This window comes from Orbicella franksi, chromosome 3 (genome assembly GCF_964199315.1).
Source record: "Orbicella franksi chromosome 3, jaOrbFran1.1, whole genome shotgun sequence".
In the NCBI taxonomy this organism is placed as follows: Eukaryota; Metazoa; Cnidaria; class Anthozoa; order Scleractinia; family Merulinidae; genus Orbicella; species Orbicella franksi.
Genome location: NC_138147.1, coordinates 30,937,833 through 30,959,748, shown reverse-complemented (window position 1 = coordinate 30,959,748; position 21,916 = coordinate 30,937,833). Strand labels below are relative to the sequence as shown.

The following is a 21,916-nucleotide window of genomic DNA, read 5'->3' as shown; positions in this document are numbered from 1 at the left end:
CAAATGGCCAGTTTTGCAGGGGGAGCCCTAACTTGAAAGGAATAAGATATTTTGACCTACTTTTTTGCCACAATCATTCAATCACCAAACCCAACATTTGTGCCAAGTTTGAGCGAAATCGGTGATTTGAGCTGTATCACCTCTCGTCCGTGGTTGCCTGGTTTTTCCATGGACACACTCTTAAGTCTGCAACTTCGTGTACTTGGCTTCACATTTTGTCTCGATATTAAGTTCGATATGCTATATGCGGTGCACAAATGATTTATCCACCCGAAAGCAGCTAAATCTGAAAGTAACGATGGTTCTTGCCCTCGCAATTTTGCGGTCAGTATGGATATTTTCACAGATTCAAACCCAGAAACATGGAGGGTTGGTGGCCTCATGGTTAGTGCGCTCGTGGCCAGGGGACATTGTGTTGAGTTCTTGGGCAAGACGCCTTATTCTCAGCGGGTCTCTCTTCACCCAGGTGTATAAATGGGTACCGGCGAATTTGATGCTGGGGGTAAACCTGCGATGGACAAGTATCCCATCCAGGGGGAAGTAAAAATACTCCTAGTCGCTTCATGCTACAGAAACCGGGATAAGCTCCGGACTGATGGGCCTCATGGCTCGTATGTAGCCTTTACCAAAGCCAGAAACGACAGTTACTTGCTAAATGTTACTCACAAAATTTTGCTGTAATTGCTCAAAAATAGTTCCATTTTGTGTTTAGGTATTTTATCTCCAATCATCATGTTGAGAACTTGAAATATAAAAATGTACATTATTTTGCTTTGCATGGGAATTCAATAAGGTTTCTTGAGTAAAGAATTCATCTTCATCAGATGTGGAGACAAAATGTACAAATTCTCATTTAAAGGTTTTAATCAAAACTATAGCAAAATTCCCGAACGTGATCGGCTATCAGCAGCCCGATTTGAACATTAATAATACACATGAAAAAATTACTCGATTCTTATTGGCTAAGAGCAGTGCAGTTCAAGTGTAACACCAGAGCAAAAAGTGTAACACCAGAGCAAAAAGTGTAACATCAGTGCAAAAAGTGTAACACCAGTGCAAATTACACATCGAAATTCTGGATTATGATTGACTGAAAGACAATAGCTGGTTTTCACATGACGTCATCAAAATTCGAACTACAAAACTATTGATCTTCCTGAGATTTTACTTAAATGATGTATAAGAGCAGCTGAAAACTAATATTTATACAAATTTTCGCCCCGAATGGGTTCTTGGTTTTGTGATACACTACGCTTGAATTTCTAGGCTTTTGCGTGACGCGGCATTTACATGACGGCCTAGAGAGCTGTCATGATGGTTAAAAAATGTGACTTATTTCGGGGAACTTGGCTACCTGAACAGTTCATGTCTTAGAAAAAGTATTATTTTAATGTTTTAGAGTCCCTCGAGGGATAAATTCACGCTTTTGTAGCAAAACTCAGTGACAGATGTTTCTGTTGGTTTCCGGCCGCCATGTTGGTGCCCATACGGATGGGCACCAGCATGGCGTCTCCATACAAATCTCTATAAATTTGGGTAAAAAATTTCTCCGCATATCTCGCATAAGAAAAATTACTGTGACCAGCATTTTGGCGAGAGTCTTTGCATATTTACCTTCTTTCATTTCCCAGATTCTGGACTTTATCTATTGACCGGTTTTGATTTTTATTTTGATCTATTTTGAATTACGTGACACTGAAAACCAGCAATAGGAACTTTTCTAAGAAAATGATATCACGTAAAATGATGACGAAAATTTTGTGATGAAACTTTGAAAAAACTTTTCTTGAATGAGAAAAAATGGCTTCAAGAAAGATCTTCCGGCACTTCCTCTGCGCGAATTTTTTCATGTTTGTAACTAATCATACGGTTTTTCTCGTTCAATTTAGAGTTAACTTGCACTTGTGACTTTCAAAAAGCTGAAATTGCTCTCGCCGAAGCCGCTCGTGCAATTTCAGCTTTTTGAAAAACACACTCGTGCAAATTAATTCCAAATTGAACTCGAAACCGTATGATTACCTATACTAATTGGACAGTGTACGCGTCATGCTTGTAATTGCACAGTACGCGTCATTTTGCGCGCGCTGTTGCGGTGCACTTTGTTGAGTAAACCGCTGTGTTTTTCAGCATTCATAACGACGTTTAATCATTCAGCGCTCAATCGAAGGTTTGTTCGTTTCTCGAAGTTTATCATAGTTTTGATTAATTGGTAACAGGGCTTCGCGTCGTCCAATTCAGTCTGTAATCATATTCGTGATTAACAAATCGGACGACCGCGAAGCGGGAGTCCGATTTTGTAAATCACTCGTAGGATTACAGGCCGAATTGGACTCCACTCAGTCCTATTACCATTATTAATAAGTGCTTTTTACCTAAATGAAAGGAATTGGCCTTTGGCAATTCATTCTCTTCGTCGTTTACGGTATAAGAGACATTTTAATGCTCTATCATTTGTTATTAGATGTTGTTTTAGCCATGGAGGAAGTTATAGACATTAGTTATCTTAGTACACAGCAGGTGGAGTCTGTTTTCGCTCCTTTTCTTTCTCGACAGTTAAAAAGAATATCATGAAAGTTCAGACTTTCCTGTTTTCCCACCCCAACCTAAGCGGGAAGTTAAAGAATGTCATCGTCATATAAATAAACAACGCCAGGGCCAAGTTAATGTAACATTGATGATTATTTTTATTAACTTGGCAACCTACATGGTATTCACTTGATATCTAAAATCTGTCTTTTTGAAAACCGACATGGCGGCGAAATAAAAACTTGTAGTAACAACTACAAAGATTAAAAGAGTATATTAATTACTAACAACCGCTAAGAAAATGCGACACCAAGAAATGACTTAATTTGTTAGGTAACTTAACCAGTCTTCATTTAATTTCTAAATATGATTTCTTTTCCTAGACTTCTAGTGGCCATGTTATTCCCATGAGCCTTCAGGAAAGGTTTTTTTTTTCAGTCCTCTTTCGTCTTTCATTGATTTTCCTTCCTCAGGCCTGGGACGGGAGTTTCTCAGTGTCCTTAGACGGTCTGCAAGTCGATTGTTTTGGCACCGTTGCTTCGTCACTCACCTACAACGAACAAGATCACCAGAGAATTGAAGCAGCATCGTTCGGGAGACTTTTCACTTGGAATTTATGGTGTCGGAAGCTAGATTAAAACCAAGTAAGGTTGTTTTGTTTCAAATCATTTCGTTTGATCCTTGTGTTGAGAGAAAGAGGATTTAGAAATCAGCAAACTTTACTGACCTGTCTTTTCCCACAACCGTACCAAAAGGGACAGCCATATTGGGCTAACACAGAGTAGGGAACGACGAACATGAAGACAAGAAAGAAAGCCAACGTAATCCGTGAATTCATATTGTTATCGGCCCCAGTTACGAACTTTGCTTCTGTTTCTGTGCTTGCTGTATATTCTCTAAAGTGCGAGATTAGCACTTATCTTTTATACACACAAAATGTCATAAATTCATAAATAACATAAAGGTTCTGCTATCAATCACCGTTCAATTGTGATAATGTGGTAATCATGGTTTGCATATTTTAGAGCTTTTCATCGTTTAATAACCTGTTTATTAATTTAGTAATTGAAGCACAAGCTTCCAGTCGGTCAGCCAGTGAAGTTGGTTCGTTTTCTCTGACACCCACCAAAAAACACCTTGCAGCAGCATATGGTTGCTGTTTTGTAATTAACTTTTGTCACTGATATGACTGCATTAGTAATCAGTTAAATTAGTAAGTGAAAGTGAAGAATGATCATCGCAGTAAATTTTCTAATTTAAGCAATTGAAAAGAAGAAGCCTGAAAAAATCAGGGCTTCGACGGGATTCGAACCCGTGACCTCCGCAATACCGGTGCGATGCTCTACCAACTGAGCTATGAATTCACACATCGGGAGCGAGGTCAATTAATTGAGTTCATATCTTCCCGTTAGGAGTGAAATGATCTGAAGTACATATGAAATAATTCATATATAAATTAAATCAAATAAATTAAATAATTAAATAATTAAATTAGCAAGTATTAGCCAAATCTTGAGTTAATGTTCTTGCTTTTTCAAACCGCGCCTTGTTTTTTGCAATCAGCTGATTTTAAGTTCCTTCATTACTTCTTCAATTTTATTATGCACTCCTCCCACTTTTATTCAACACTACCGATAATTAACGACATGTATTCTTCTTGATTCAATTTATTTAACAGTATCGTGACTTCCTTTTGAGAGAACCTGTACAGTATTCTCGAAAATTCTGTTTTAAAACAACCACTCAAACATAACCTATTAACACAGCCGTTTCACATGGTGGACTACCACTAATTACATAGAGTCTACACTGGAGACCTGTGTTGCGTTGTTTGTAAAATGAGAAAGTTTAAAACTCTTCCTGCAGATTATACGAAACTCATCAAGCCTTGTATCAAATTTGACCCATGTGACTATACATATATTGTGACAAGGAGATTGCAGTTTTTCTAGTTCGTAACGTCAACTCGTTTCGTCTCTTTCCTCAGTTAGATATTCTATAAGTTGTATAGATATTCTATAAGTCGTATAGTTGTCTAGCAACCAGAAAACAGAAGCAAGTTCGAAACAAGTGGCCCTCAGAAAGAACGCTGCTTACTATGAAAGCAACTAGGGTTGCTGCTCCCGTAACTCTGCGTACATATTTGGGGCTCATCACTATATGTGGATATTTTCACAGACTCAAAGTCTGAACTGAGTGTTATTTGCTAAATTTTACTTGCAAAATTTGAGAAGAAGGAAAAAGGCGCTTAACTCATCAAGATGAAATGGGGTAATTACTCACAAAATGAAATAGTCCCATTTTGTTTTTATTTCACCTGCAATCATCACGTTATTAGTGAGTACTTGAGACATAAAAATGTAAAAATATACATTTGCCTTACATGGGAATTCGATATTATTTCTTGAGCAAAAAATTCATAATATTATATCAGAGGATGGAAAAAAACAGGCGAGTCGCTCGGCTGTTACGAAATAAAAAATTGAAGACTTCTCTTCGCAATATGTATATTTTCAGAACACAATGATTCCGGCTTCCAGTAGCCTTTCATATAACTTAGAAGAGTTTATAAACTTTTTTTACAAACAGCCTAACAGAGATCTTGATTGTAGAATGAATGCAATTGAAGTTGCACTCGATCAGCATAGAGGAACTGCCTGAAAACCAGCTAAGGCTGACGTAGCTTCCTCTCTAAATATTGTAACAAAATTAGTGGTAGTCCACCACGTGAAACAGCTGTGTTTTTAGGTCTGAGTGGGTGTTTTAAACAGCATTTGTAGTGAATTCTGTCCAGTTTCTCTCAAGAGGAAGTTACGACTGAAGCTAACAAATAAATTGAATTCAGAAGAAATGTCGTCTATTATCAGCGGCTGAATAAATGTGGGCGGCGTATTGAGGTAATTGAGAAAGTCAACGAGTTACTTAGAATTGATCGATAGCAAAAGGCAAGTCCGCGGTTTGAAAAAAAAAACATAACATTAACTCAAGAGTTGGCTAATACTTAATCATTTTCTCTTGACTTAATTTAATTGATCATTAGTGTAGTCATATCAGTAACAAAATCTAATTGCAAAACAGCAACCACATGCTACAGCAAGGCGTTTTGCGAGAGTGTAAGAAAAGATCACTGGCTGATCGATTAGAAGCTCGTGCTTCAATTAGTAAATTAATAAACAGGTTTTTGAATAATGAAAAGCCCTAAAATATGGAAAAATTATCACAATTGAACGGTAATTTAATACTAGAACCTTTATCAGTTATTTAAGAATTTATGACATTTTGTGTGTATGAAATGAAGGGGTATCGAATGGTCTTTGCGAGCATGCGAGCAGAGCGTTTATTGTTACTTGAAATTAGTTCTTTTGTATTTATCGTCGATTTAACCGAAACGCTCTCCTCAATAAAAATTTGAAAAAGTTGATATAGAGGGTTCATCTTCAGTTTCTCTGCAGAAGAGCTTTATTCCAAACAATAAAGTTGTTTTCGAATATGCCTTTTTCTCGAAGACATCAGGGATCAATAAAGATAAGGTTTTGAGCAAGCAACTTCTTTGAGGGTTTTGCAAATCGCCCTTCACTATTGTAGTAAAAAAAGCTCAGAACTTTTAAGTCAAAATATCATATCGTAGAATAAAACTTATCCTCAAACTTCCCCGTTGTTAAAATGTTTATTTTATCAGTCGTCGTTACTATTTGTTCACTTAAACTTCGTCTTTGACAACATGGCAGATTTACTTTGGGTGGAAGAATGAATTTCCTGTAACGGTGACAGGAAGATTCCTGAATTTTTTAAAAAGTATATTCCCTAAAAATTGAAAATAAAAGTCTCAAGCCCAGTAGTTTGGTCATACTGACATTTATACTTTTTGTCCATATATCTACGCTTATCAACGAAGAAAAAAGTGCAAGCTAATGCTCACTTGTAAAAATAAAGTCAGTCTTTGGCAGAAAAAATTGGCTGCTTACATTGACAATTTTCCAACTTGGTACTCATACATGACAAATTTGACAAAATAATTAAAAAGCGTGGATAATTTCGATCAAGGCATACCCAACCAGATTGCAACAATACCAACAGCACAGATAGTTATTTCGCAGAGTAGTGGCTACAGCAGACGTTTCTGGAGATGAAAAGCAGAGCACTCTTCTGGTTGAACGACTATACTGCTCACCAGATATAACTGGTGGAATATACACAGCCAGTTGACATTTATCTTAGTCTTAAACTCTTTTGTGTCCATTACTGCATTTCTTGGAAATGCTAGATCGAAGTTTCCCTACCAAACCCATTGTATTTTTAAAATGATTTTAAACTGTTTTTTTCAGTGCTATTTTATAAAAAAATTCAAAATTTTGCTCTGTGTTTGTAATGTATTTAAATGTATAGTTAAAACGTATTTTATGACATTGAAATAATTTTCCATCAGTTTTTAGTGTATTTTTTAAACAGGGTTTAAATAGATAATTTAAAATCTATTTCAAGACTACGTCCGCAAACATTTTCTATAATAGTTTTAAAATACCAGTGAAACACTGTTTTGAATGCAATCTTGGCCAAGGTAGTAGATATGAAAGGTAGTTTACAAATTATTCGTGTAAAAATAGTCTTTAAATAAGATATTTAACACGTGCTTGTCAAATCAACGTTATAGACCAGATTTTTAAACATGATATTCAGAATGCAGTTGACATGTCAACAGCATAAAATACGTTTTAAATAGAATATTTGAAACCTATTTGAAATGGGAATTCATGATAAAGTTTTAAAATGCCACAAAGCAGTCTGTTTTTAACATATTTTAATTTTCATTCAAGCGAATATACTATATTAATGGCAGTTTTAAATAATGACAGCAAGGTCTGTCTTTAAACAGATTTTAAATTCACTATTTTTTCACTATTTTGAGACGTGCAAGATCAACATGTCTAACTCAATAACAATTTAAAGCTTGTTTACGACAACCAATTTTCAGAACATATTTACATAGAAATCAAAGTGGAAGTACATATAGACGGCACATGCATATCTAAAATATATTTGCCTAATTCACCTAAAAGAAGGATTTGAATTACTCTCAACAAAATTTGCATCTCTTATTTGAAAACTGCTTTCATATTTTTTTTCTCTTTTCATTCACGCTACATGTACAAAAACATTTAACATATTTGATTACAATTAACTGTTGTAGGTTTAGTACGCTAAAAATGAACAAGACAGTGTAATCCAAATTCTACTCAAAGATATGATAAATGAGCTTTAATTGGACAGATTGTGCACCATTTGCTCAGTACGTGATGTTACATTCAATGAGACTGAGTTCAATGATTATGGTTTCTTTGCAAAGAAGTCTCCTTAAATTAGCAGCAGATGCAAATGCAAAATCATTACACACTTTGGCGGAAGAAGGGATCTAACTAACAAAATATTTAGGTATATGCATGTACTCTACCCTCGCAGTGAATCCTGATTTCATAAATATTTATTCCTTCAACCTCCCGATATCTGCAACCATTTTCATTTCATCTGCTTCGACACTTTGCCAAACGCCGCAAAGAGAAAGTGTCATTTATTTATAAGCAAGGAAACAGAAAAGCTGCAAAACCTTTGTTGACTTCGATAAAACAAACAGCAGCTTGCACTCAGTGCTTTGGAGGAGGCAGGAAAGGAGTTCAAAACCAAATCTGTATCCTTGCAAATTAAAACTATTGGTTCTAATACATCAGCACGAGACCCTGGCGCAAGGGTACAAAATCAATGAGGTAGAAGTGGATGATCACATGAAGACTGGCTTACCAAAATGGTCTACCTCGCCCGCTAAAAGCCTATATGGTCCCATGACACCCCACGAGTAGAGAACCGCAAAAAAATGAAGGAAGAATTATAACGCACGTGCACAGTCACTGTTCCACTCATTACACTCATTACACCTTTTCCTTGGTGGCGTTCGTTCTCGTTGCCGTTGTGCCTTACTTACGTTCCCTAATCATAAACATGAAAACTTAGCTTAGTTGTACGGGGATCTTTGTTACCAATATTCGATCGCTTCTTTAGCATAGGTCTACTATAAGTTTCTGATCAAGTTACAAAAATTTCGTGTTAGCTTAATATGGCCTTCCCTTTCACTATGGTTGTGGGAGAAGACAGGTTAGTAAACCAAGCTGATTTCTAAATTATCTTTCTCTTGACGCATTAGACTCGAATCAAAAGAGTGAAAAGAAACAACCTTCCTTGGCCGAGATTGATTTTCATCTAAGTTATGTCACCACAAATTTCAAGCATCGAGCAGTCTTGGGAAGGAAGTTACTTCAAGTTTTAAGTGTAAATGACCGATAGTTTTTTATTATTATTATTTGCTTGATTGAATCTACTTGAGATCGTGATATGGAAACCGAAAAACAAGGTATGTATGGTCTTTTGTTCTGGCTGCGCTTTAGCCATCTGAAAACATGACATTTCACCTCCTGTTGGGTTAGAAACCACGGGAGATGGTCAGACCTGGGAAAATTCAAGGCGTTGTGTCAGAACAAGAATGTAGGTTTACATATTTTTCGTAGTGTTTTGCAATTTTGAACCAAAATTGGAACTACGCGAGCGGAGTATCTAACTCATGGTATTTCCCTGTGTACCATCACCAGACCGCCCAAGGCTAACTTCGAGTTTCCGGAGTGACCTCATAAAGGAGCCTGTTAAGGTTGCAGTCTAAGGAAGTTTCCACCTCTCGTAGCTTGTAGCGGCAATTATCTTCCCTAACACTTTTAGCACACGGCACTCGGGTTCTATTTTCCCTCTCTGTCATTACTTTCTCCCTCGCTAATTCCTTCCACTTCCATACTCACTGCATCGGCCACGGCCTCGTGGATTACCTTGTACTAAAACGGTAAATGTCTAATTCGGGCCGTGTTGTGTGCATGTGTTACAAGTGACATTGCAGTAATAAGTGCATCGTTGCTTATTTCCCTAGTGTATGATATCCTTCTTCTCCGTCATCACCAATGTCTCCAAACCTCGATCAATAACAAAACGTGCAATAGCTTCGCATACTTGTCTGCCGGTCACACCCTAAGCCGACACCCTAGTTCACTCAATGAAAAAGAAATCAAGAAAACGTGCAAAATTAAACTGTTGCTGAATTTTTTTGATGTGCCGCCTTTATTGTTCGCACCAAATTTGAGCAGCTGAAGCAAGAAGGTTGCCATTTCATTTTTTCAATTTTATTCCTCAGTTACAATTCCCACATTTTTATTTTCGGATAAAAGAAAAATTAGGTTTCCTCGCTGTCCACAGCCTTATTTCCCGCGCGAAAAATTTCGAAAATTGTACAATTCACAACAAAGGGCTTAAAAGTAATAAATTTGACGATAATTTCTCGCATGGAAGAGTGCGTTCCACTACCATACAAGTTTGGGTTTCTATGAGAATGGTTATTTTGTTTGGATACCCTTTGTTCGTTTGTTTCTAAAACTTTTCCGTTGTAAAGTCTCGTGCAATTGTCACGTTTTCTGAACAGGTGCGGCGTTTTCCAACCTTTGCTTTTGTTTTCTAGCAATATTTATTAAGCTTGCTTTCTCCTTTCCTTACCACATTTTCTGTCTTCCTCTACCGAGGTCAGAGAATCGGACCACCGTGTTTTACAGTGTTAGAGCTATGTTTCATCTCCCAGTTATTGCAAGAGTTCTTACTCTCTCGTTTGTTGTCTTTGGACGAATTTCAGGTTAGTATTTTGATAATTAGCGACTTTACTTCATTTCAGTGCTTATGAACGAGAAAACCTTCAAGATAGTTTCTCTGCAATAGTATCTGAACGTACATTATTCAAGATGACGGAAGCATTTGTTCGCGAAAGTAGAAAGTAAATGTTCGACTGAGTGTCGTATCTTGTGATAACCATTTTTACAAAAGGCAAATTAAAGATCTAGAACATTTGACCTGCAGGTCTTGCTGCGTGTCAATATTTGCATGTAATGGAAAGAATCTACAGTAGTTAGCTCAGTTTAAAAAAGTTTGCCTGCAAAACTCATTTCTTTTGGCGTCACTGTTCGGTACAGTAATTACTTTTGTCGGGCTGTGAAGTTGGCACTGTGCAGCAAGCAATGTTACGTACCGATTCATGATCTATCGAAGCAGAATAGCGAAGCCAAGAAATTTTATTCTCTCTTAAAAGTCAGAGAGGTGGCCTACTGGAGAGGTTCTACGGAGGAAGGAGTCAAAGAAAGGAATATACAAGAGCTAATCATAATTTGTCTAGTTCTGTTCGTTTCCCCGTACTTAGCAACCATTTGTATATTTCTGATTAAAGTCTTCTACCGGTCTTCTTTGCTTTACTTGTGTTAGTTTGCAGTCGGTTAGGATTCAATTGTATTCTGATAGTTCTACCATGGTAAATTTTTCCTCTCTTATTTTCTCTTTGTCAGGCTCAAATGGAATGCTATTTGGATCTGGAGACATAAATGTCCTACAGGGTAAGGACTATGACTGCAAAATATTTCCCTTTGATCCAGAGTTCTCCTCTGACGACGTTCGCGTGCAGTTGGCTGTTACATCTAAGAAATACGAAGCAGCTGTAACCTGGATAGGGGGAGCGTCAAGATCTGGGTAAGAAAAATCAAACGAATTGCAAGAAAATATTGTTTAAAATATATACATAAGCGCTTCATTATCTGTTTTAGATACAAAAATATCAGCGCTGATTATTGAAAGGGCGTGGCAAGATTAATCATGGCCTAGGAATTTTTAAAAAAACCGGACCCCAATCAACGTTGTTCGAAAGGTGAATGACGCTATCCACAGTATAAATCGCCATCTGGTTAAGTGCTGACAAAACAGCCATGCTGTTCACTGGATAGTGATTTATCCAGTGGATATAGCGTTATCTACCTCTCGACCACTCCGGGCCAGATCCATTAGATACTATTTGAGTGGCGTGGGTTAGAACTCCAAAATTTACAAGGAAAGTATGTTTCCTTAGAACTTTTGCCACCCAGAAATTTTGCAATTATTGCTGGAAAGCAACATCTCGTACACTCGAAAGCCTAAAAGTTTTTACTAATTACTAAATTTCAGAGGTTTCATGACAAGATTTTGTACGAAAGAAATCTGATCGTTGAAAAACAAAAACTGTTTGTTAACCAGAATTTCACGGACTACCATGGAGTTCTTTGCCTTCTAGTTTTCAGGGATGTGTTGCCACCTCTGGAGCGATCGCTGGATCCAGGACTGTGTCTTTGCAGTGGATTGCCTATCGAACTGTTTCAAACGGCGCATATGAAAAGAAAGTCAGCATTCCGATGTGGACCACAGGAACTGAGTGCGTTCGAGAAGATTTTCCGAAGGTTGGCATTTTATTTAAAAAAGTAGCATTAATGTAACGTAACAGTTTGCACGATGAAACATTGAAACTGCAAAAATTGGATCAGCTGTTTGCAGAGGAAACCCTTCTGTTACTCCTCGTACTTAATAGAAGAATGCATTTTTTTCATCTACAAATATACTTAATTAGTTATTAACGTTGTACAAAGCGCTTTCTATCAAGGGCAAGAACCCTTGAAAACGATTTAACACTTTTCCAAAATCTTACTGGCCTGGTAAACTTTCTAGAAACCATACATCATTGATTTAACTGAGATTAATTTTTATACTCTTCTAAGAAAGATATTAATAAGAGAGATAAGTTGGGTCGTGCACAATTCAACCCTACCGTTTATGAAACTTAAGAGATTCGCCTAATATATTAGAGCGCTTAGCAATGACGACGGCTGAAAAAAATGGATTTATATTTTACCTTTATACCTCACAATTATCTAGAATTGTTCAGAACGCCGAGCGGTCTAAAAACCTCCTCAAACTAAAGATGTAACGCCAGCGATCAATTCAAAAACAAAATATGAAAAAATTATACATCGTAGTTCACGTTTTTCAAATGATGCTCAAACCTTGTGGTCATTTCACGTCTGATTTTTTTAAAGAGCACGATTAAGAAATGTACAAAGATTTATAAAACACGTGCACAGCCATTGTTTTCCCCATTATACCTTTTGCTTGCTGACGTTCTCGTTGCCGTTGCCTTTGCCATTGCCGTGCTGGTTTTCTGCCTTAATACTGGCTTAGCCTGTTAGCTTCTCTTTTTTTCCTTCTTCAGCCTTTGGCCACAGCTCCGTACGTGTTCGTAACCGCTGTCCATCCTGTTACAAACAAACATGACGCCGCAAGCGTCTGGGCGGAAGATGTCACTAGATATAATTTCAGAGCATGTCTTCGCGAGTTGAAAAACTTTGATGGTGCACACAAATACCTGTCTGTGGTGAGTAGTTAGGGCTTTTATACGCAAATATTTAGGGACATTGTTGACGAAAAAACAGTCATATTTAAGACTTGACGGATGACTCCTACTTCAGAATTCAAAAATTTAGATTAAAATTGATTGAAAAATTGAAAAATGAACGAATGTCTTCCTATAACAAACATGTCAACAAGCTTTCACTAAAACATGGTTATCTTCCTACAACGTACTGTTTGGTTACTGAATATAGTATAATGATTTAAACTGTCTTTCTATCTCTTTATAGAATATCTTGGCCTTCACTAACTCTAGTGTACCAACTGGTTGGACATTACCCTTGGCCGATGAATTAAGCTTTCCTAACAACTATAGCCCTGACGATAGCAAAGGCTATAGCTTCTGCAAAGTAAGTTTATTAGCACGACCAGAGCCCTTACTAAGCTACGCCTGTAAAAAAAGCGGGAAAAGGGAGAGCGGACACAAGATCATCACGCTGATTTCAAACTTAATAAATTTAATGCAAATCGCATCAGCTGAGATTTGAGACCTTGGCACTAACATTAACATTCTTGAAAAAAAATCATCTATTTTTTCAGACTATCGACTTCCCTCAGAGATTCTTTGAAACTCCAACTCTGGTTACGACAACCAAGCATCACAAAGATGACGTCAACGCCCGCATTGATGCTGATAACAACGCCATTACAGAATGGATTGAGGTGAGATTTTACAAAAGAATTCTACCTTAGTTTCTTCACCAGCTACCGTCTGTGGAATTCTTTTTGTTTTCAAAGGAAAAAATACTCAAGAAACTATACTTATTTCAGACCAGAATTTCGTTCACCTTGTCCGCTCATTGAGCTAAGTCTTTCATTAAAGGGCAATGCTATAAGCGCACCTTATTCAGGGCCGTAGCAACTAACACGCAAACCGAGGCACTTGCCCAGTCATGATTTTCGGTTTTGTTGCTTGTAGCCATCATAAACAATCTCAATACCTTAGAAAAGAATCTAATCTTGGAGATTGCCTCAGTCATGATGTTTTTATGGACATTACCTCAGCCATAATTTTTTCATGGACATTGCCTCAGTCATAATATTTTTCATGGAAATTGGCTCAGTCACAATTTTATTTTGGCTGCGGCCCTGTTATTATGAGCTGTAAACCGTTAAAAGTGCTCTTCACCTCTTTACTTTATTTTTAAGGAAAGAAGTTTGCTTCCTTTAAGTTTGGAGGTATTACCGAACGGAAAAATGCAACTCCAAAATTGAGGCTCCGATCTCAGGTTTACTATGCGTAAAAGTTTCAAAAAGGTTTCTCGTGACGATGTTTACTTTCATTTCATTAGAGCATTACAACGACAGACTTCCAGGTGTGCTTGAAGGATATTCAACGCTATGACGCTCATCACGACCCCATCACGCTTAATTATATGGCTGCTGGGTGTAAGTATGCTATACTTGTGGTTTTGATGTTCAACCTAGAGCCGGTTTTTAACTGTGTGTTGTATAACCCAAACCAAGGATAGAGCTCTGGCCAAAGGGCACAGACAATCCAGTGAGCCAATCAAACCGCTAAGCAAATACATGTAGCCGACAAAAAGCGCTGGAAAACAGGCGTGAACCATCGACGATTTCTTTTGGTTCTACTTGTAACTGGATGAAAACGTGGCGCGAGCCTAAGAGCGGTTTTCAATTGAGTATCGTAAAACGAAAACCAAAGTAATTACTCTAGCCAATCACAAATGACACGGACAATCCAGTGAGCCAATGAAAACTCGAAGTAAATACATGTAGCTGACACGAAGCGCGGGAAAACGTGTGCGAGCGAGTCACGATTGGTTTTGGTTTTGCTTGATTGGATGAAAAAGTGGCGCGAGTTTTTTAAGGCAATCGTTTAGCGCAGCAATGCAGAACCAATAACTTTTCGACAATCGATTGAAAACCGCTCTAGAATTAAAATGCCAACTTAAAATAAGCACAGTATGCGAATTATTTCCATCAGTGAAGTGACAATGGCCCTAATTCGCGTCCACGTGTATGGTGTATATAAATCTGCTATTTCTTCTCACGCCTCCCATTAAAATAGACTTTATTATCTTGACAGATTACCATCCCTGCAACGGCAGAACATGCGCATTTTATGGCGAATGTCGAGCGCCAACCAAAACGACACATAAATGCGTGTGCGTCCCTTGCACAACAGATCAGTCGGCTCCACTGTGCGACAGCAATGACGTCACACACAAGAACAAATGTGAATACAACTACCACGTGTGTCAGGCGCAAGAAGAACCCGGTATAAAGCACTATGGCGGATGCAAACGTAAGTCCTTGCTTGTTTTAAGTCGCTGAATATCTTACCGTAAAATATCATGAGATCAAGAAGGTTTAAGAAAGATTAATTGAAAAATATAACTGGAACATTGATTCTTTCCAGTTTAACTGCTATCACTCTGTTCGTAACTGGGGAAAAAACAACAGCTGTTTGTATCTTAGACTAATTAAGCACATAAAAATCTCTACACTACAAGTGAGTGGCATTCTACAAATCACGTAACTTCCTTGTTCAAGACATTCTTATTGTTTGACTCTACAATTAATTTCTTACATTATGTTGCTTTTGAGAACCTGAGATGATATCCCCAATTGATCCTATATTCTCATTAACTGCTGGTCTCGCGTTGTATTAATTTCCGTAAAGAGAAATTTCGATCAGTTACTCTCGAAAAGTGATAAGGACGCCCAGAGGTGGTATCGAGCAATATTACGGTACATAAGGGGCGCTTTCCATTAGATGTTAACTTTCGGTTTGAAATCTTGGACATTTCCAGTCACGAACGAATCCTTCCCCTTGATGTGTCGGTAAATTAGATAATTCTGTCAATTATCTCAATGATACTTCAATATTTAATTAAGTTCAATTCTTCAAAAGTTTTATGCATTCTCGATAAATCATCTGGAAAGCAATTTTTGGTGTCAAGCTGGATGTTCCCTTAATGCACAACTTAAAGAAATCTTAAAAGTGCATGAATTTCTCATATTTTTATTTTCAGCATTTGCCCTTCAACGCGGTCGTGTGGCCCTCCGCTTAGAGACAGAAGATGTACGCTGCAGAAAAGTTTACTTTAAGACGGGAATTTTCCAGGGCAGCAAAGGAAACATTCGCGTTCAGACCACCATTAACTACTTCAACTACAGTGGAAGCTTCATTCACGACGCTGCAGTAACCTGGGTCGAGAACGTTAATCTCAGCTCCTTCGATGTGTGCGCGCTTAAGGCAGGAAGGCTAGACCGCTTGACGCCTGATGGCGGGCTCACATTTATTGATTTCATCGCTTTCCAGGAGGCTCCAAAAAGCGCTTCGGCTGGTCAAGTCATTATGACGAATTGGTGGGATGGAACACAATGCGAATCAGTTACATTTGAGGTGAGTCTAAACTAACGTAAGTCGAGTTAAGACGAAATCCGAAAGGAACTCGTTCAATTTCAGTTTAAAGTAGACCAAAATTTTGTGCCACAATAATTTTAAGTATATAACAGTCATTCTTGCATTTTCTCAAAAAGCTAAAAAATGTAAAAAGTTGCTTGAAATATCACCAAAAAAGATTCCCATGGGAACTCGAAGAAATAAATTCAAAGTTCAGAGAAATTGCGCAAACACAGGTAAAGTTTCATCATCGGTTTCACAACACCAGTACTTTCAAATGTTTCATACGATCTTAAAAGTTTGTTTTCGACATTTGGTGTTGTCAGAAACGATTCTTTTGAGAAGATATTTAAAACAGTTGCACAGATATCAATGATCTCGGTACAAAGTTGTTGTCCATTTGTTACCAGAACTTCTGGTGCATTCCCTCTTAATACCTTTTACGTTCAAAAGCTTAGATACCTAAGAATTTGATTTGATGCACGAGGAACTGATCAACATTTTAGAGTAAGGGGAGCTTATTTATGTAACTTTTTTTCTTTTGGATTTAACGTTGAAACATCCCAAGTCGAAGTTTAGTGAAAATTCCTCTGTAAATAGATCGACTGCACTCCAAAGTAATACGTACATTAAAACAGGCTATTATAGACACTTATGTGAAGTAGAGGAACATATTTTATAACTAACTAGCCCCTCAGAATTGACAAGGCTTGTTTTGAAATCAGTTTAAACTGGAAATGGGATGTCATTCAATAGCCTTTTGGCGTAAGAAGGGCCAAATATCTTTTTCTTGATTAAGAGAAATATCTTGAACAGTTGAAATATAAGAGGAAGAAGTTACCATTCATTTAAGAACAAGTTGAGCAAACAACATAATTTTCTTATTTTTTCAGTCAAATGAGATTTCTTCACCACACGTTTTGGTCACTGCTCAACACACAGTGGTGGGTCTAAAACACGACGCCGCCACGGTCTGGGTCGAGAATGTCAACTCGAATACCTTTCTCGCCTGTTCGAGAGAAATGCAGAACTTTGATGGATTACATAAAGACATCAGATTAGTAAGTTATTAATAAACATTATTTTTAACAGTAAGGCATGCATATGAGTCACTGAGGTTTCTAACATAATCCCCTTTGACAGCCAGAGTTCAGTCATTTGTGCGAGTCTTCTCCCGTAGTTAGTCCCTTCGAGAGATTGTAATGGTTAAATAATGGCTATCAGACTCCCAAAGATTCAACAGTCCTTTAATTAAGCGCGGACGGACTGGAACTCGGTGTTTCGACAGACGGCGAAGACACTTTACGTTCGCAATACAACGTTTAACCAAAAATGACCTAACAAATAAGTGACAGGCGCCCTTTCAAGAGAGAGGGAAGGAGGGCGTCAAAAGAGAGGGAGCGGGAATGCACGCAAGGAGGTGAAAAACCAATGTCGTTAATTGATGATAAAGAGATAAAGGATATTACATGGCCGCGTGGAGATATGAAATTTATTTTTGAGTGTTGAAGAGTATTTCACGAGTGAGAGGCAGTGAACGAGTGAAATATTTTTCAACGCGAGAAGAAAAATTTCTTATCTCCAACTGGCCATGTTATGTTCTATTTATTATATAAACATCAATGAAATCCCAAACCATTTCACGTTCACTTTCGCTGCTCAAGGCGCCCTTTATTACGCAACCATAGCAACGGTGATCTTTTCACATGTGAAGATAACGTGTTATTTTCACTTGTGGAAAATACCATGCTTTCGCGCGAAAGCTCACCTGATATTTCAATGGTTGTAGTGATTTATTACGAGTTCTTTGAGTGTTTTAGTTTTCAAGAAGTTTAACATTGTTCAAGATTATCCACTCCTTGCAAGGCATGCAGTGTTTTCAGATGAAGTTACGGCAGCAAATTTGGTGATGTAAAGGTGGCCATGTTGGTAACTCAAACCATTCCTGTGGGAGTTGAATTCTTTCCTTATGTGAACAATCTGTTTTCTTTCCAATGAATTTGCGTGCCTTCTGGCCACGTAGGTCAAAACGCTCTATTAAAAATAAATAGTTATTGCTACAAATTCAAATCTACGCGTCTTTTTTTTTTAATTTAAACTGTTCTATATACTGTCTACACCGAGAAAAGGTGCTCCATTGTGTAATGCTGGGGTAATTTTCATTTTATATCACTCTGTTGTTTACCTGCAGAACTGGTTTGTATACGACAAACTTCCAACAAATCTTGCCGGTGAAAAACATCTCATCGAATTCCAAAACAACTTTTTACCCCTTGCTGAGAATTACAACGCTTACTGTCAGGTGAGATTTTCCTGCTTTATTGTTATGTTTAATTTCAGAACTTTTAATTTATGCAATAAAATAGCTCCATTTCACCAATTGATGTTAGTTTTTCATGACTCTGTCCTGTTATTGATCATGACTTTCGTCTGCAGACTAATATTATAATGTTATGACGAAATTTCTTGTGAATAATAGGACAGACGCATGAGAAACTGATGTCAATTTGTTTTTTACAATAACAAAAAGGCATAGATTGTAAAATTATCTATCTGACCGCTTGTTGACGATGTAAATAGGCCAATGAGCGAGCGAGAATTGCTGCAGTTCTATTGTCAAAATAAATCTTAGCCAACAGCGGATGTATAAAACAAACTACCCGTTTACCATCAAATGATACAGAAGGAGAATCCACACAAAAAAATTGATTTTCATAACCGAGAACAATGACCCTTTCAATCCAATTTGTAATATATCAAACACGAGAGACCGTTTTTGTTAAAAACCTGTCAGATAACCAAACACCGTCACGATCATGACTTCCTTTGTTTAAGCTTGGAAAATCATTATCGACTTTGAGAAACAATTCCCGTTCAATGTTTGAACTCGTCATTAACCTATTTTTTTTTCAGTCGCGGAGAAGGAAAAAACAAAATAGTTTCCAACTATTTATTTAGGTATACTGATGTAGACTGTTTTTAATTTCTTCATTTCACTCCTAGATTGTGAATTTTACAACGCCCAAGACTTCGACGCCCACGGTCATTGTGTCAGCGTCTTATCTTAATCCAGTTCCCCAACATAACAGCATTGCCACTTGGGTCGAGGTATGTAAATATGACAATCTCCACTATCTCCACAAGCTGTCTCCTCACAAACGAACCATCGATACAAAATTTTAGCGAAATATTAATATTTTGCGTTCTGTGATCTACAATCGTCATTCGATAAGCTATTAAAAGTAATCCAGAATTAAACATCGATCAAGAAAATCTACACAGAAAACCTCGCTGAAAATTATAAAACTGCAATCAAAACACACGTTACTTATGCCCTTGGATTAACTAAATTCTGACTCCTTCTCACGCCGATAGGGCTTTTTACAAACTTGTTTCAGTTTACACTTTCTTTTTTTAATAAGCCACAATGTCTTAAATTATAGCATCTTTTTTCGCTTAAATGTGTGTTTCCTCTTCTTTGTTAATTAGCAAATTACAACTAAAGGTTTCAAAGTGTGTCTCAAAGAACTTCATGATCAGAATGGTTATGACCCCGTGAAGGTGGCTGCTCTTATCATTGGTAAGCATTTTTATTTTATATTTTAATTAATTGGTTATATTTGACTGAATAATAAGGACGAGCCCACAGGTCCACGACAGCCGCTTTGATCTGGATTTTCCGCTTCTTGTTTAGTACAATCAATTTCAAAACTAGTTCAAGAGAAAGAACATCATTCGAGAAGAGGTAAACTATTCCATATTGATTCGAAAAGGTTACCATTCTCAAAAAAAAAACGTTTTCGCGATTGACACAACAATAAGTGGAAGATAAATTTTAAATCAGGTTTCACGTTGAATTTTGCACGAAAACCGAAGTATTTCTCTGCTTTTTCAATAAATAAACCTTATTCAGCCCAGTGAAATTGTATGAATTTCCATAAAAACACGCAGACTCATAGCTGTAGATAGTTACCATTTGACGAACCTATATATCTATGATAATAAACAGAGAAGAGGTTTCCGCACAAAATTGAAGTTTGGAAGGTGGGACAAATGTTTGCGCAAAATTTTTGCGGAGAGAATAGATGCCGCTCTGATGGTCTTAAAATATATTTTTCTGGCTAATCAAAAAGAAAATCGAGCACTTCAAGACCAGAACCTCTCCCAGGGAATCAGTACTTGAACAAGGAGCGAATAGCAAATAATTGTGCAATGATGTATATCTTCTTTGCGCAAAATCGTTATCCAGATCTTTACGAAACCACACTATTACACAATTTTTTTTTTTAATGACAAACTCTTTTTTATTAACATTGTTACTCACCAATTCTGTTTTATGCACAGGTTCCTAACGGATAACACAATTACAACTCCGATACAATGAAAAGGAAATGGCTTCGGAGCGCTGAAGGAATAAATAATGTAAAGAAAAACTTTTTTGAAAATGATTGAATTGAGTATAATGTGATTATAAGAGAAATTATGAACTCATCCTGGATGAGAAAGTGTTTAATAGCACTATAAATCAAAGGTGGAACAGAATAAAATTACGTGCATTTAATATTGTGTGTTTCTCTTTTGTTCTTTCTAACTTAGAACCAATATTTTGGTATTCACGTGCTAAATCCCCTTAGCTTCAAACGATTTAACATCTCGGCTTTTTTTTTTTTCTTGATCACACTTCTCTATTAGTTCAAGTGACGACCACCGAACTCATTCCTTATCTCACATGTAGACTTTCATAGAAATTGAGTTTTCAAAATTGGACACTTGACACTGCAAAATGCCTACACGAAGGGACTAAAACCGAGAGAAAAGGACAGAAATCTTTCCAAGCATCTCTCAGTTTTTTTAAAGTGTTTTGAAATCAACATAATTTATAGATACACTAAAGCATGTACATTTGACGGTCGGTTTTATCTCCAGATTGACTGATAGCCTCTGGAGAGACTGCCATACGTTTTTGCCTCAGCAGATCACGATTAAATTGTTTCTTTTGTTTTTCAAAAGGCCCGCCTTCAAACATTTTCGATGACTCGAGGACATATCAAATCACCTCATTATTATGATTTAATACATTTTGCTGGGAACGTGGCATTCTATAGTGTACATAGACCTTTTTGACAAATATTAAACTTATTTTTATGTGGCTTGTCTTTAACTAAGTAGTGTTAGGCGCAATAATTCGCTTCTAAAAATCGTTAGAGGTCAGGGATCTCTCCGATGTTTCATGATTTCTTTTTTTTACGACACATATTTATTAATATAACAATTCAACGCGCTGCACAATACTAACGGCACATTACTTGTATTGTTTTTACAATATAACACTTGCTGACAGTCTGCTAGCTACATTACTTTCATTACAATGCTAGACAGTATATGCATGATGTTTCGCTTTTTTGACATTAAAATTACTTGATATACATAGCATAACAATACAAAAGTTGCTTTCTATGGACGCTACAAAGTTATTTATCATGTAGTTAAAATACAACAAAACAAAGAGAGAACACTAACAGAATAGACATAAGATTTTGGGCTTTGACTTAATATTAATTAAGTTTTCCAACAGATTTTTGCGATTTTTAGACAGGTTATTGAAATTGGTTAGTTGAATTAGAAAAAAAAACTATATCATAACTTCAAGAGGATATTTTGTGAAATTTTAACTTAACCTACGTC

At 37.0% G+C, this 21,916-nt stretch overlaps 1 protein-coding gene across 1 annotated transcript; it reads left to right on the top strand.

Moving 5' to 3' along the window:
* The first annotated feature begins 8,579 nt into the window (after positions 1–8,579).
* LOC145481969 (uncharacterized) lies at positions 8,580–20,786 on the top strand. Its single transcript, XM_081460552.1, has 14 exons — positions 8,580–10,237; positions 10,938–11,118; positions 11,693–11,855; positions 12,662–12,823; positions 13,089–13,208; positions 13,399–13,521; positions 14,151–14,247; positions 14,909–15,127; positions 15,858–16,231; positions 17,125–17,292; positions 18,423–18,533; positions 19,235–19,339; positions 19,721–19,811; positions 20,576–20,786. Exons 1-14 carry the CDS (start codon positions 10,171–10,173, stop codon positions 20,581–20,583), a joined length of 1,989 nt encoding a protein of 662 aa, XP_081316678.1. The 5' UTR covers positions 8,580–10,170; the 3' UTR covers positions 20,584–20,786.
* Positions 20,787–21,916: the final 1,130 nt, after the last annotated feature.